The following is a 12,026-nucleotide window of genomic DNA, read 5'->3' as shown; positions in this document are numbered from 1 at the left end:
CCTCTTCAGTTGTTCCCTGAGCACACACTCAAACAATATATCTATTTTAATTGTTTTCTGAGAGGTTATTAATATTGAAGTGGGGATTTAGATTGAAGATCAATCATCAGCTGAAAAGAATGGATTTGTGCTTTCCTGCCGCAAGGCTGGGAGAGAAGTTAGGGTGGAAGAAAATCGAGAGAGATTCTCCACTTCATTTAACATAATTCTTTTCCCAAAATTGCCCAAGTAGCAGCTCTGAAGGAAAACCAAACCTCAGAGTGAAGATTTCAGAAGTCCAGCCTTGAAGCTGTGGCAGTATGCTACTACAGTTTGTTATCATTTTTTTTCCACAACATTTTTCTACGAGAATAAAAATCTCTGGCATTTCAAAGAAAACCACAATCTTTGCAGAAGATTTTAATTTTCTTCCACATTTTTCCTTTTAACAATATCCACAAGTATTTCAGTAATTCATTTTCTGTAGCCTTGGTTAAAGATAAAAGTTTTAACTCAATCTGAAAATGATCTCACCCAGGTTTCCCTACACTAAATAATTGACCTGGCTTTTGGTGCGGTGTGTTTTACTGCGAGGGCCCCTTCGCAGTTCCTGCCGTTTCCCTGGGCTGGTGCCAGACCCCAGGACTTGTTCTCTGGAAGGGAGGCACCTTGTGCTGAGCAGGGTCACAGCAAAGCTGGTTGTGTGAGTGACTGCTTTCTCAGAACGGTCAGAAGTTGGAGTAAGTGCAATATCGTGGCCATGGGCATAGGGAATGCAAGACGAGAGATGTGTTTTCCCCCAAACTGGCACAGGAACCACAGTGCTGGCATTTATGGCCTGCTGTTGTTTGCAGAATAGGCAGCGTGCTTGGGTCAGTTTAGGGAGAGAATTTTAGTGTAATGGGTTTTAGCAGTGTCATGAGTGCCAATATCATCGTCATCCTGGCCTCTAATGTGCCATTTCTGTGCCTCTGGCATCCACCTCTGCTTTTTTGCAGCTTTCAGAAGTGCCCATCAGGGCTGAGTTCTCTTGCATCCATTTTCTGCACCGAGCAAGTCCTCCCTTCCACATTTTAGCATCCTACCGATGGGAAGTGGCACAGAGGTGTGCAATTGCTCTCTCTGCTCTTGTTTTACCTGCCATAGTGCTGGCACTGACCAGCAAGGAGAAGGAAGGGGCAAGGGGATACTTGGTAGAGGATTCTGTGGGATATAGAGAACAGAAATGTAGTTATTTATTTAAAAAGTCAGTTTAGCAGTTTGCTCCTGAACTAGAGAGGTCCGTGAGCTGCCAGGAGGCCACTATAAGTGATGGTCAGTTACTTCGCTGAATTATGTAAGAAAGTATAAATTTTAAAGCATTTCTTCTTAAAATGTGGTGATAACTGCACATATAAGTGTGTATAGTATCTTTGGGGTGCTGGGTAGTGATCATTGGTTGAGAAACATTGTGGATCAGTGCTTTAGGGTAAAATTGAGCTCAAAGAAGAGAGCCTACATCACACTTTGTCCTCTGCTTTCCATGCTATCCAAAAGTACTGCAGAGAGGGTGTAAAGCATCTCCCGATACCTCCTTTATTTTTTACATCTGGTCATAATCCCATTTCTCTTCCATGATCTAGCCAGATCATGTGTGACGTTGCCAGCAGGAACTGGCAAAAAGAACCAAATCCATCCATGAGAAAAAACACCACTATGGGTAAACATATTTTTATGTATATTTATATGTATTTATAAATATAAATTTGTATTTATATATGGAGATTTGGAGCATTAGTTACTTACTTTGAAAGAAGAAAATAGAAATGATTTCTGTTTATCCAACATTTGATTTTATCTTGAATAATCTTCAAGGATTAAGGATGTAATTTATTATTCAACTGTTACACTGGTGAATAAGAAGCAAATTCATTTTATATCGCGAAGAAAATCTAGCAACCTTTTTCTGCTCCCCAGTAGCATTGACTAATTGCAGCAGAAGGAAGAAAGCCAGTGCTGTTTGTGCTGCTGAAAACAGTGAAGTGAGCTAAGGCATATCTGATAAAGACACGAGTTCTGCTTTAGTCTTTCCAAGTGTGGATGTTTATGAGAGTTACACGGGGAGGGGTGGGAGGGAGGAGGGAAGGAACTGAGGGAGCCAGTTTGAAAATCAGCTTGTGTTCTCTTCTTCAGTTCATCTGTGAGAGCTGTCCAGGCGTTTCCCACTTGGTGTTTTTGTTCCACTCTATCAAGCCAGTGGCAGCACACTCTGTGAAGAGGATGCCTCGCAGGCAGGTTGACCCCATCACCCAAGGAAGTGCTCTGGCTACAGCAGGTTTTTTTATTTTCTTTTGGCTCTCTCTTTCGCATGCTGGGGGAGCAGGATGGATCCAGTGCCTCCAGATGTTCCGCAGCACGGGCCGCTGCTGGCTCCAAGGCTGCAACATGTAGGGTTTCCTCGGACCATTCAGATGTCAGTCCACCCCCAAAGCAGGAAAACAACACGAAACACACAAACAAACAAACAAAAAGCAATTAGAAGCAAAGATAAGTCCAAGATTGCTTAAAAACTATTGGCTGCAGCTTCCGAAACTTGAGGAAGTCCCTTGGCAATAAAGAGCTCTGGGAGGTAGCTTTCCTGATCTGCACAGTGTCTTGTATTTCATCACAAGGCACAGAGAGGGTTTGACTGGTGATAAGAAAGGATGCATCTGAAGGATGCTGTCCCGAGCTTCCCCGGCTGCCCACTCGGGGCAGAAAGCTGACCCGTGGCTCTTTGTGCCGAAAAAAACAAAATTTGTTTTGATCAGGCCACGCAGCCGCAGCCACAGAGAACGAGCTCTTACCCAGCGATATAACTCATTTTTTCAACTCCTTCACAACAGCCTCCTTTGTAAATTAATGCCTGTGTCAACTCCTGTCAGGCACTCTTAGCAATGAACAAACGAGTTTAACACCATCATCTAATAAACAAATAGATAACCCCTTTCGGTTTTGTTCTGACTAAGGCAGCGCTTCCCTCGCTGAGTTGCTTCGTGGACCTTTTGCTGCTCCGAGGAGCGGGATGGTGTGCAGGAATGCGGCGTGTGTCCCCTCTGAGGATAGGGTTTGCTTTTCTGCCTTAGATGCCCCGATTTCCAGCCTATTTCCAGTTGTTTGTGTTGAAATCTTTCCATCTGAGCAGGCTGTTTTCTGTCATTTTTTAAAATCGTTTGGAACTATTTTTGTCCCCGTTTATTGGACCTGAGCAGCTGCAGCTCCAAGTGGGATCTTGTTGTAGTAGTGACCAAGCAGGACAGGCTTCCCTCCGCTGAGTGTGTTTGTAAGGATAGGAAAAGGATGGCTTTGTGAGCCTGTGGACCGAGGCACAGCGGGGCTAAGGAACATGCCCTAAGTCCTGAAAGAAGTCTGCAGTAAAGAGTGGTACCCGGAGCTTCTTGGTTAATCCTACAGCTCTTCTTCCTCCCTCTGTTTTAACACAGATTTTAATTAACATTTCACAGTGCCACAGGCTGTTTCTTGCGGTGCCTCAGTAAACCTTAGTAAAGGACAGGTTTATTTTCCTGAGAGCTGATCTCTGATACCAGCTGACCTCATCTCCGTGCAGACACCGGTGTCACGGAGATACCCGCTAGGTGTAACAGCACGCGTGGGAGCAGAACTGCTCCGTTTGCATGGCGTTCAGAGCACCTGCTGTCGAGGTGAGCAAAATATCTGATCCCCACTGCAGAGAGGTCGGCGGGGGACGTTAGCTGGAATGCTTTGTCCCCACAGTCACACGGAAAAACGACTTGAAGAATCAAAACGCAGCCGTGTGTAGATGTCTCTGTACTTGGTGGCATGTTTCATAAGCATACGGCGTGTAGGATGATGGGCTGATGTGCACGGGGGACTCAAAGAAGCTTTTGCTTTCACCTGCCTCCCCATACACCCATATCCTTGGGGCGCCGAGGCTGCGTGGCTGGAAAGGGTGGCACGCCTCGGTGCCTGCAGCCACAAGCTGGCTGAAAACGCAGCCTCATCACACAAGTGTTGTTTTCATGATGAGGGGCATCCAGTGCGGTGAAGCAGCTGAGATTTTGCATAATTTGGGGAACTGAGCCCTCGTTTCCTATCCCTGTGCTAATTACTGCCTTTGCGGGTGTTTGAGAGGGAGTTCAATGAGTTCTAACGTGAACCAAAGAAGGGGGGGATTTTCCCCACCGGTGACCAGAGCCGGGATGAAAGATCTGTGTACACAACACCAAAAATAGCAGCTGTCTGTGCTAAATCAAGTTGCTTGATAAAAGCTGAATCATTTGAAGGAGACTTGGTCTGGTGTGCCAGCTTTGCTCCTTGTAGCGGTCACGCCACGCTGAAACCTTTCAGCTTAGGGGTCCAGCTCCTGTCCCAGTGGCCATGTGGCTGTGCTACCTGCTGATAAACCCCAGTTACTTCCTGAAAGGTGGAAAAAGCAGCTTTTGGGCTACCATCTCTGCTCAGACCCGAACGTCAAAGCAGCCAGATTTGGATCTCCCCGCTGGCACTCGCCCATGCAGCTCCCCTGTCCCCAGCAGAGCCTCATCTGCTGCTCCTGCGAGCTGTAGTAACTTCTCCTTGCTCTAGTAACGCTGGAAGAAGGCCAGAGCGATTCCAGCAGAGCTATTTTGGATTTGTGCTTGTAGGAGGAATTGTACCTGGAGGTTTTAAGTTAATCGCACGGTCATTTTTCCTCTGTATATTTAAACACAGAAGTTAATTAACATTTGAAAGTTTCACAGGCTGCTTCTTTTCATTATCTCAGCGAGCTGTAGCAAAAGGCTGCGTGACAGGAGGCTGATAGCCTGGCTGAAGTTGCGCAGGTGGGAGAAATGCTGGGGAAATGTTTCTATCAGATCCCAGGGGCTCGGGCAGTTGGCCGATGGGATGGAGGATGGGGTGAGGAACGCAAGCTGCCATGGTACACATTGCCTGTTGACTCGTCGTGTAGTAAACAGAATTGCCAGATGATTGTTGGCGTGTGTTTTTTATTTGAAGGGAATATTTTAAGCAGGACTGCGATTCATAGTCCTGAACTGTAGGGGACTAATGTTCCTGTTCTCCAGCTGGGAGAAACTAATTCAACATCTTGTGTTGTAAACACTCACTCATTTTAACTGATTACACCTCCAATGTTCCTCAAATCACTAAAATTACTAATTGCTATTCCTTACACATCAGAGAGTGAATCCTGAATAATTAACCCCAAATAAAATTAGATGAATTGGCCCTTTTAATTAGAATCCCTGCTGCTGTTTGTTCTGAGCTTCCTTTTCTTACTGTTAAGAGACTTTTAGAATGATTAAAACTGTTTAAGACTTAAACAGCCAGTGACCTTTTAATACAATATAAATCCATAAAAGCAATATTTCAGCTAGCAGGTGGTGAAGTAAATTTTTAGTGCAACTACCTGACAGATTCAGTATTCCTTTTTTAAATGCTAAGAATAAAATTAGCCAGTGTGTTATGTTTTTTTTTTTTTTTCTCCCCCTGCTTATTAATACAGTAGCTGATTAACAAAAGTAGTTCAAATGGTAGAGTGAGTAATTGGTAAGAAAATGGTCGTTTGAGCAGTGCTTTGGGTTGGCTTTATTTTGTACGTGGCAGGTGAATGCGGTGTAATTAAGTGGGTTGTGTAGCTGGTGTGTAATGGTGTGGCTGTTCCCCTGTACCAACACGGTGCCGAGGACCACCTGGGCCATGGCTCTGACCGAAGATGTGCCAGCACAAAGCATGATTTTAATCGTGTGTTTTCCTCGTCCAGTGATGGATGTTAAATGCAGATGTTACAGGAAAAGGCAGCATGTCAATGTAAGGCGTGGTGGCACCTACGAGTCACCGTGCCGTATCGAGCTGACGTTTTCTATAAAAATTCCACAGTGTGGCTTTTGCAACATGAAATTTTCCAGAGCACTTTGCAGTGCTGCAGGATTCTGCAGGGTTTTCCTGTGGCTGTTGTGGGATACAGGTCAATGGGTGCGGAGAGAAATTCACGGTAAGCTTAATCAAAGGGATTTTAGCCCTGATGGATTAGGTTCAAAGTGTAAATCTTAATTGTTTCACTGTAGATCACCCCCAAATTTGGCTTTCTGCAGTAGAAGCTAAATATTTGACCGGGGAATGGAAGATGACTGCATCTGCTCAGCTGTTTGGAGCAGAAGAGAAACGCGTCAGTGGGGGTTTGCTCCATCACTGCCTGTACTCTGCTCTCTGGGTCCGGTGGGGAGCTTGGTTTTTCAGGTGATTCAAACCAATTCTGAACCAGCCTCAGAGGCAGAAATGACGAGAAAGGGTTATTTTGGTTTGGAGGAAGAAAAATGAAAAACATCTGGGCATATCGTCTTCAGATGTCAGCCAGAGATCTGGGAACGCCAGTGTGAATCCTGTTTTGTTGCTTGATAGATTTCATTAAGTTATTGTTCCAGGGAAAAATATGATGTTTTGCTTTTGTGTGTTTCCGAGGGTTTTCCCCCAAACAGTCTCTTCTTACTGAACATGTGAGATCATCTTCGTGTCTAGAAGTTTCAAAGCTGCAAATCTTGATGTCTAAACAACTGTGTCAGTCGATGGGGGAGGCAATTACTGTGCTGCAATTCATTTGCTGACTGGCAGATGCATCTCCCTGAAAACAAAGGCTTGAGGCAGATGAGTCTGATCCTGCAGAAAACTTCCGTGCACTTAGGAATTCAAAGGTTTGCCTGCGAGTGAGAAAGGTGCTTGGTGCATGAAACAGGATGTTTGTTTGTGTTTGTGTTGTTGGTTTTTTTTTCTCAGCTTGTACTCAGCTTTTTTCCTCCTTTTCTCCCCCAGATGAAGACCTGTTCCTTGCAAGTCATCTGTAAACCGTGCGCTGTTCGGGACCCAGATTTGACGGTGTTTATGTGTTTCCCTCTGTGCCTGAGGGATTCATAGAGCAATGCCAATAACAATACAGGAACAGCTCTGCCTCCTGCCTCAGGGAGGACTTGCTCCCGTGAGCTCGCTGGGAGGAGGACGGGGTCCTACGGCCGTGTGTGGGAAAGAGGAAAGTGCAGTGGCAGGATAAATAACTAAAGCTGTGAAGGAGGAAAGTCCATCTGTTCACAGAGGACCAGGAAAAGGCCAAACATCTGCAAGGTCCCCCCAGTTCATCACACATCTGCTTTCTGCTTCCCAGTCCAAACCCTTCCCGGTCGCCAGCAGCTTAGCAGCCGCGGAGGAGAGAGGCAGCAGAGCTGGGCTGGGGCGCGGTACAGCTGCCTCCTGCTCCAGAGAGAAGTGTTTTCTTCCATACTCTTAAAAAGAGCTCTTCTCATTGTTTCTGTCCTTTCGCTCTTTTTCTGAAACCTCTTGCCAATGTTTTTTTCTTTGGGGAGCAATGGCTCTTCCAAAGTGGCAAAATGGTATTTGTTTTGAAGTTGTGACAGCGATTGTTGTTTTCCCCCTCAGCCTTCTGCTTGTGCACAAACCCCGGCCCTTCCCTTATCTCATCCCCTTCACCCCGTTCTCTCCATGGGTTTGGCTTAGGTGGATTGAAGGGTTGTAATAAAAGCAGCACGGCTTGGCAGGGAGGTGAGGCTTTGGAGCTGGGGCTAACTGGAGCGACAGCATCTCAAGTGTGTATTCCTGGGGAAGCGTGCGTCCGCTGGAGATGAATTTGTTTGCAAAACCACATTGGTTGGTTGAAGGTTCGTTTTCAAAGCAAAGGACAGAAGTTTACATAGCACTCAGACATCCCAGCACTTTTAGAATGAAACACTTAAGATGTTCGTTTCAAAATATTTCTTGCTTTGTTTCTACTCCGTATTGAATTTCATATGATGTGAAATAAAAGGTTGGATTAATTATAGAGCAAAGAGGAGATACTGCAGATGTTATTGTGCATGTATTTTTTTTAAATCAGTCTTGAACTCTGCCATACAACGAGCCAGTAGGTTTCATAGGATTTTGTCTATTGGAGCAGCATGTTTGTTTTAAATTAGTTTTCAGTGTGTTGTTTTCAAGCTGTCTTGGAGCATCTGTATTTGGGACAGTTCTTTCTTAGGGATTCAGAAATGGGGTTTTTTTGTTTGTTGGTTGGTTGGTTGGTTTTTTGAATTCTAGCCATGCTCACTTTGGGGAAACTGGGAAGAAATTACTTTCCTGGGAAATAAGATCCTTAAAAGTTCCAGGGGGACTTTGTGCCTTTTGGATAGCTCGTGGCTTTAGCAGATTTGCAGGAGAACAGGAAATCTTTTTGAGGCTGCAGACCCAGCTTGCCCTGCGGTGGCTCAGCCCTGGGCTTTCATCCTCGGCATGGGGAGCCCCAGGGACTGCAGGTCACTGGGCTTCGGTTCAGCACCTCTGTGAGCGGTTTGGTCACTGGGGATGGTGCTGGGGGACCCGTAGCTGGGAGCTGGAGCGATGCTGGGTCAAGGAGACAGCTTGTGTTTCCACACAGAAAGGGTTAAAACCCTCCAAAAGCCACAGCTCTGAGCTATGTGAAATACAACACTTTATTCACTTATCTTAAACTTCCATCACAGATGCACAGAGGAGAACCAACAGTAAACAGCTCTGCTTGCAGCATAAAGCTTTATGAGAGGAAATAAAAATATACCAAAGTGGTCCAAATTACAGGTAGCTGCCTCCCCAGGAGCCAAATCCAGTGCTAATGGCAAGCTCCTTTTTTTTTTTTTTTTTTTCCCATCATTAGGAGGTGCTTTCAGAGCCTGGTGTCCTGCTGCCTGCGCTGCTCTGCCCATGTTTTCTCCTTCCTGCTCCCACCTCCTGAGATGTCCTTTAGGAGAGGTCTCCCATCCCTGTGCAAAGCTGGATGGCTTTGCAGCCAGTGTGCTGCTTTGTACTTGTATTTACACATCGACGTTGTCAGAACTTTAAGGCAAAGCAAATTTAAAGTGGAGATATTTTACACATCAGCCCCACATACAAAGCCTCCTCGGAGCTGAAGGAGGTGGATGCTTCTGGGTTTGCAACTGGCCCACCCTTTCCTTGGCTGTTGTCACTGAGGACAGCCTCTGATTTTCCCAGCAGCTCCTTATGTGAAGCCATGAGGTCCCTATAAGAAAGGGAAACGCAAAGAGGGTGGTGGGCTGGTCTAGAGAACATCATTTTTGAGCTGGTAAAACAAAAAAGCACGTTGGGCTCCATGAGCGGTTGGAGACGAGAGGATGTTGGCTCTCCTGGGTCCAGCTGCTGTGAGCCTGAGGAAGCTTGTAGGAGGTTGGAACTGGGCTTGGTGCTGACCAGGAGGTTAAACAGCCTCAACTCGAGCCCCGAAGATTTTGGGCTCCAGCCCCAGCCCTCTGAGTGTCCCCTCCAGCAGGCAGGCGGTCCTGACTTGCAGTCAGCAGCTGATGCGGTCTTTAGAGTGACCAAAACCAGCTGGCGTCATTTGGCACAGGAAGGGAGTGAACTGCTTGGGATCTGCTGCCAGGCTGGATGTGGGGCATTCGGCAGTGCAAGTTTTGCAGCCTCCTGTGGCACATTTAAAGGAGAGGTGAGTTTTGGTCTGGGTGCTGCTGCCTCCAGGCTGCTGCGGGTTCCGAGGACCTCTAAGCAATCTGAAAGTGCTCCTGAGCTGTCACAGCCATCCCCTGGATCAGCAAGGGATGCAGTTGAGTATTTAATGGTTAAATGATGTGTTGACTGCCATAAAAGCAGTGGCAGAGCTGTGAGTATCACACGAGTCATCCCAGGAGCCAGTCTCCAGTCCATCCCTGCATCTTGGTCTACCTCCCTGCTTTCTCTCTGGGCAGCAGAGAGACATTCTGAAATGATTCAGGAAAATGCTGGTGCTCTGCAATGAGTCTTAAGTTCTCTTGATTTTTTTTCTCCTAGGAGACTTCCTTCCTCCACCCCCACCTCCTGTGGATGACCTCGGGAACATCACATCACAAGGTGCCTTTCCCCCCCCACCCCCTATGGATGATGTTACTTTCAACGTGCAGGTAAGAAGGCAAGAATTTTATTGTGAGCGCAGAACTGCTCCAAAGGGGCTGTGGAAATAAGTGAATGGTAATAAAACAAGGTGGCAGAGTGCTGGGGTTTGAGATCACGTGTCAGGAACAACCAAGTCAGCATTAGCAAGCTCTGTTTCCCAAGCAGGGAATATTTCCATTCAAAACTTGCTGGGCTATTAAAGGATTTTTCCCATCCGGCTTGAATTAGAAAACTAATTGCGTTACGTCCTTGTGATAGTGGATGGGAGTGAAACCTTCCCAGAATGAATTGTTTTCTGGAAGGGCCACCTCCTTCCACTGACTGTGGAGAGACCTTAGGGCAGTAATCTGATCCTAAAAGTGCTTTGTTTAGTTGCCTAAAATTAAATGCAGCAAATAAGCCCTGGCCCGGGCTCCGGTGATGTCACTGGGACCCTTTCCACCTCATTTTTGCTAGGTTGGATCCTCCAGATTTGCCATCTGGGTGGAAGCACAACTTGTAAGCTGCACGAGGCAGCGACACGTCCTGTGTGATGGCGAGGTATGGCCTCCTTCGTGCAGACCTCCCCATCTCACCTGGAGTGCCGGGTACTGCTGTGCTAGGTCAGGCAGGAGCAGAAGGCGCTGAGCTTGCCCAGAGTACCTCTGTGCCAGTGCGTAGCAAGCTTCTAAGCACTGGGGCTGAAAGAGCCTTCTGGGAGCAGTGGTGAGGGCAAAGCCAGCGTGATCTGGGTTTGAGACTGGCCAGAGTTGTGTAACCAGGTGTCTGTGGCGTGGGGCTGCCTCTGATGGCCCAGGAAGGTGGTGGCAGCGCTCTGTCCCTCGCTGGAGCTGAGCCTGGCAGCAGCCAAGTGAGCAGGCATTAAACAGGATTCAAGAGGTCTGACTTTGTTCCTCACCCTGCCACGAACTCCGGAGTCGATTCATCCACTTTGTGCCTTTATAAAAAGAAAACATTTCTCTCCCTCATGGGCTTCTTGTGAACTCTTGCCTGTAGCAAGATGTTCGGAGGCTATCCCAAAGTCTAAGCGTGTTCCCGTGATGGTTTCAGCATCCTTGGAGAGGGAAGGGGTTAATGACAATTATGTTTCCCACTGCCAGGAAAGGCTGCAGCCATCGGAGACATTAGCCAAGTGAGGAGCATGGCTTTTCCCAGCCTTGGGGGAGTGAAGTAATTCCCCAGCAAGTGTTGTTCTGCCTCTTATCTCTCCAAGAAGCGTGGTCCCCCTGGGAGCCGGGGTGCTGGGAAGCAGCAGCACAGCAGGCGCCTGCCGCGGGGCAAAGCTCAGCTCCCTGTGCAATGGGAAGAGGCTGTGGTGGTGCCTCTGTGCTTCTCCAGATCCAGCCATGGCCTGGGAAGGGCTTTTGCAAGGAGGAAACCTCGCCACATGTTTTGGAAGGGGTTTGTGTCTTGTGATCCTCGCGCCTCAATCCTCTGACTGTCCGAAGATGTGCCACAGCACCACGGGGCTCTCACTGAAACTGGCCTGTTGGTACAACCACCAGATGGACTGGCTCTTGCCTGCTGAGCTCATGAAATTGTTATTTGTCACACCCTTTCCCTCTGCCTTTGGAAAGCCGGGGCTGGGGCAGCGTTAACAGCCCCGGTTTTGGCAGGGATCTGGTTAGATCAGGATTCCTCCGATGGCAGCCTGTTGGGAGGAAGGCAAGCCTTGGGGCTGCATCCCTGCAGTCCTGCGTGTCACCACCGCCAGGTGTACCCAGCAGACACAGACCCCTGCATTTCGTCTGCTCTCAGCTCCTTTTCCCCTTTCCTTTCCCTTCCATCCTCAGTGAAATATATTGGGAGCAGGCCTAAGCCAGTGCAGAATCAGGATCCGGCAAGATCTCGTGTTGCAAGATGAGCAGGAGTAGCAGTCCTGGTCTTGCAGGAGTAGCAAAATCCACACTGATGTGAGAAGTAAGGCCTGGGAGATGAGGGAAAAGGGCACGTGGCAATGGAGAAAACGATTTGATGCCTCTGGGTATTGAATGTGACTGCGGGCAGAGGTTCCCTTGCTGAAGGGGCAGATGGGGTGGTGGCTGTGCTCGCTCTGCTGCAAATCCTGACGGTGTTTGAACAGCCTCAGGACATCACAGCACAAAGACAACACTCCTTGGGGTGTGTGT

At 47.6% G+C, this 12,026-nt stretch overlaps 1 protein-coding gene across 1 annotated transcript in view; it reads left to right on the top strand.

Annotated features, from left to right (window-relative positions):
• Window positions 1-12,026, top strand: part of LPP (LIM domain containing preferred translocation partner in lipoma) — a 222,415-nt gene that overhangs the window by 39,588 nt on the left and 170,801 nt on the right. The window contains exon 3 of the mRNA XM_032193775.1: window positions 9,796-9,905. Coding sequence (XP_032049666.1) covers window positions 9,796-9,905 — 110 coding nt within the window. The remainder of the gene's footprint in view (window positions 1-9,795; window positions 9,906-12,026) is intronic.

The sequence above is a fragment of the Aythya fuligula genome, chromosome 9, assembly GCF_009819795.1.
Source record: "Aythya fuligula isolate bAytFul2 chromosome 9, bAytFul2.pri, whole genome shotgun sequence".
Taxonomy (NCBI): Eukaryota; Metazoa; Chordata; class Aves; order Anseriformes; family Anatidae; genus Aythya; species Aythya fuligula.
Note: the sequence above shows the minus strand (reverse complement) of the source record. Positions and strands in the feature narration are given on the sequence as shown.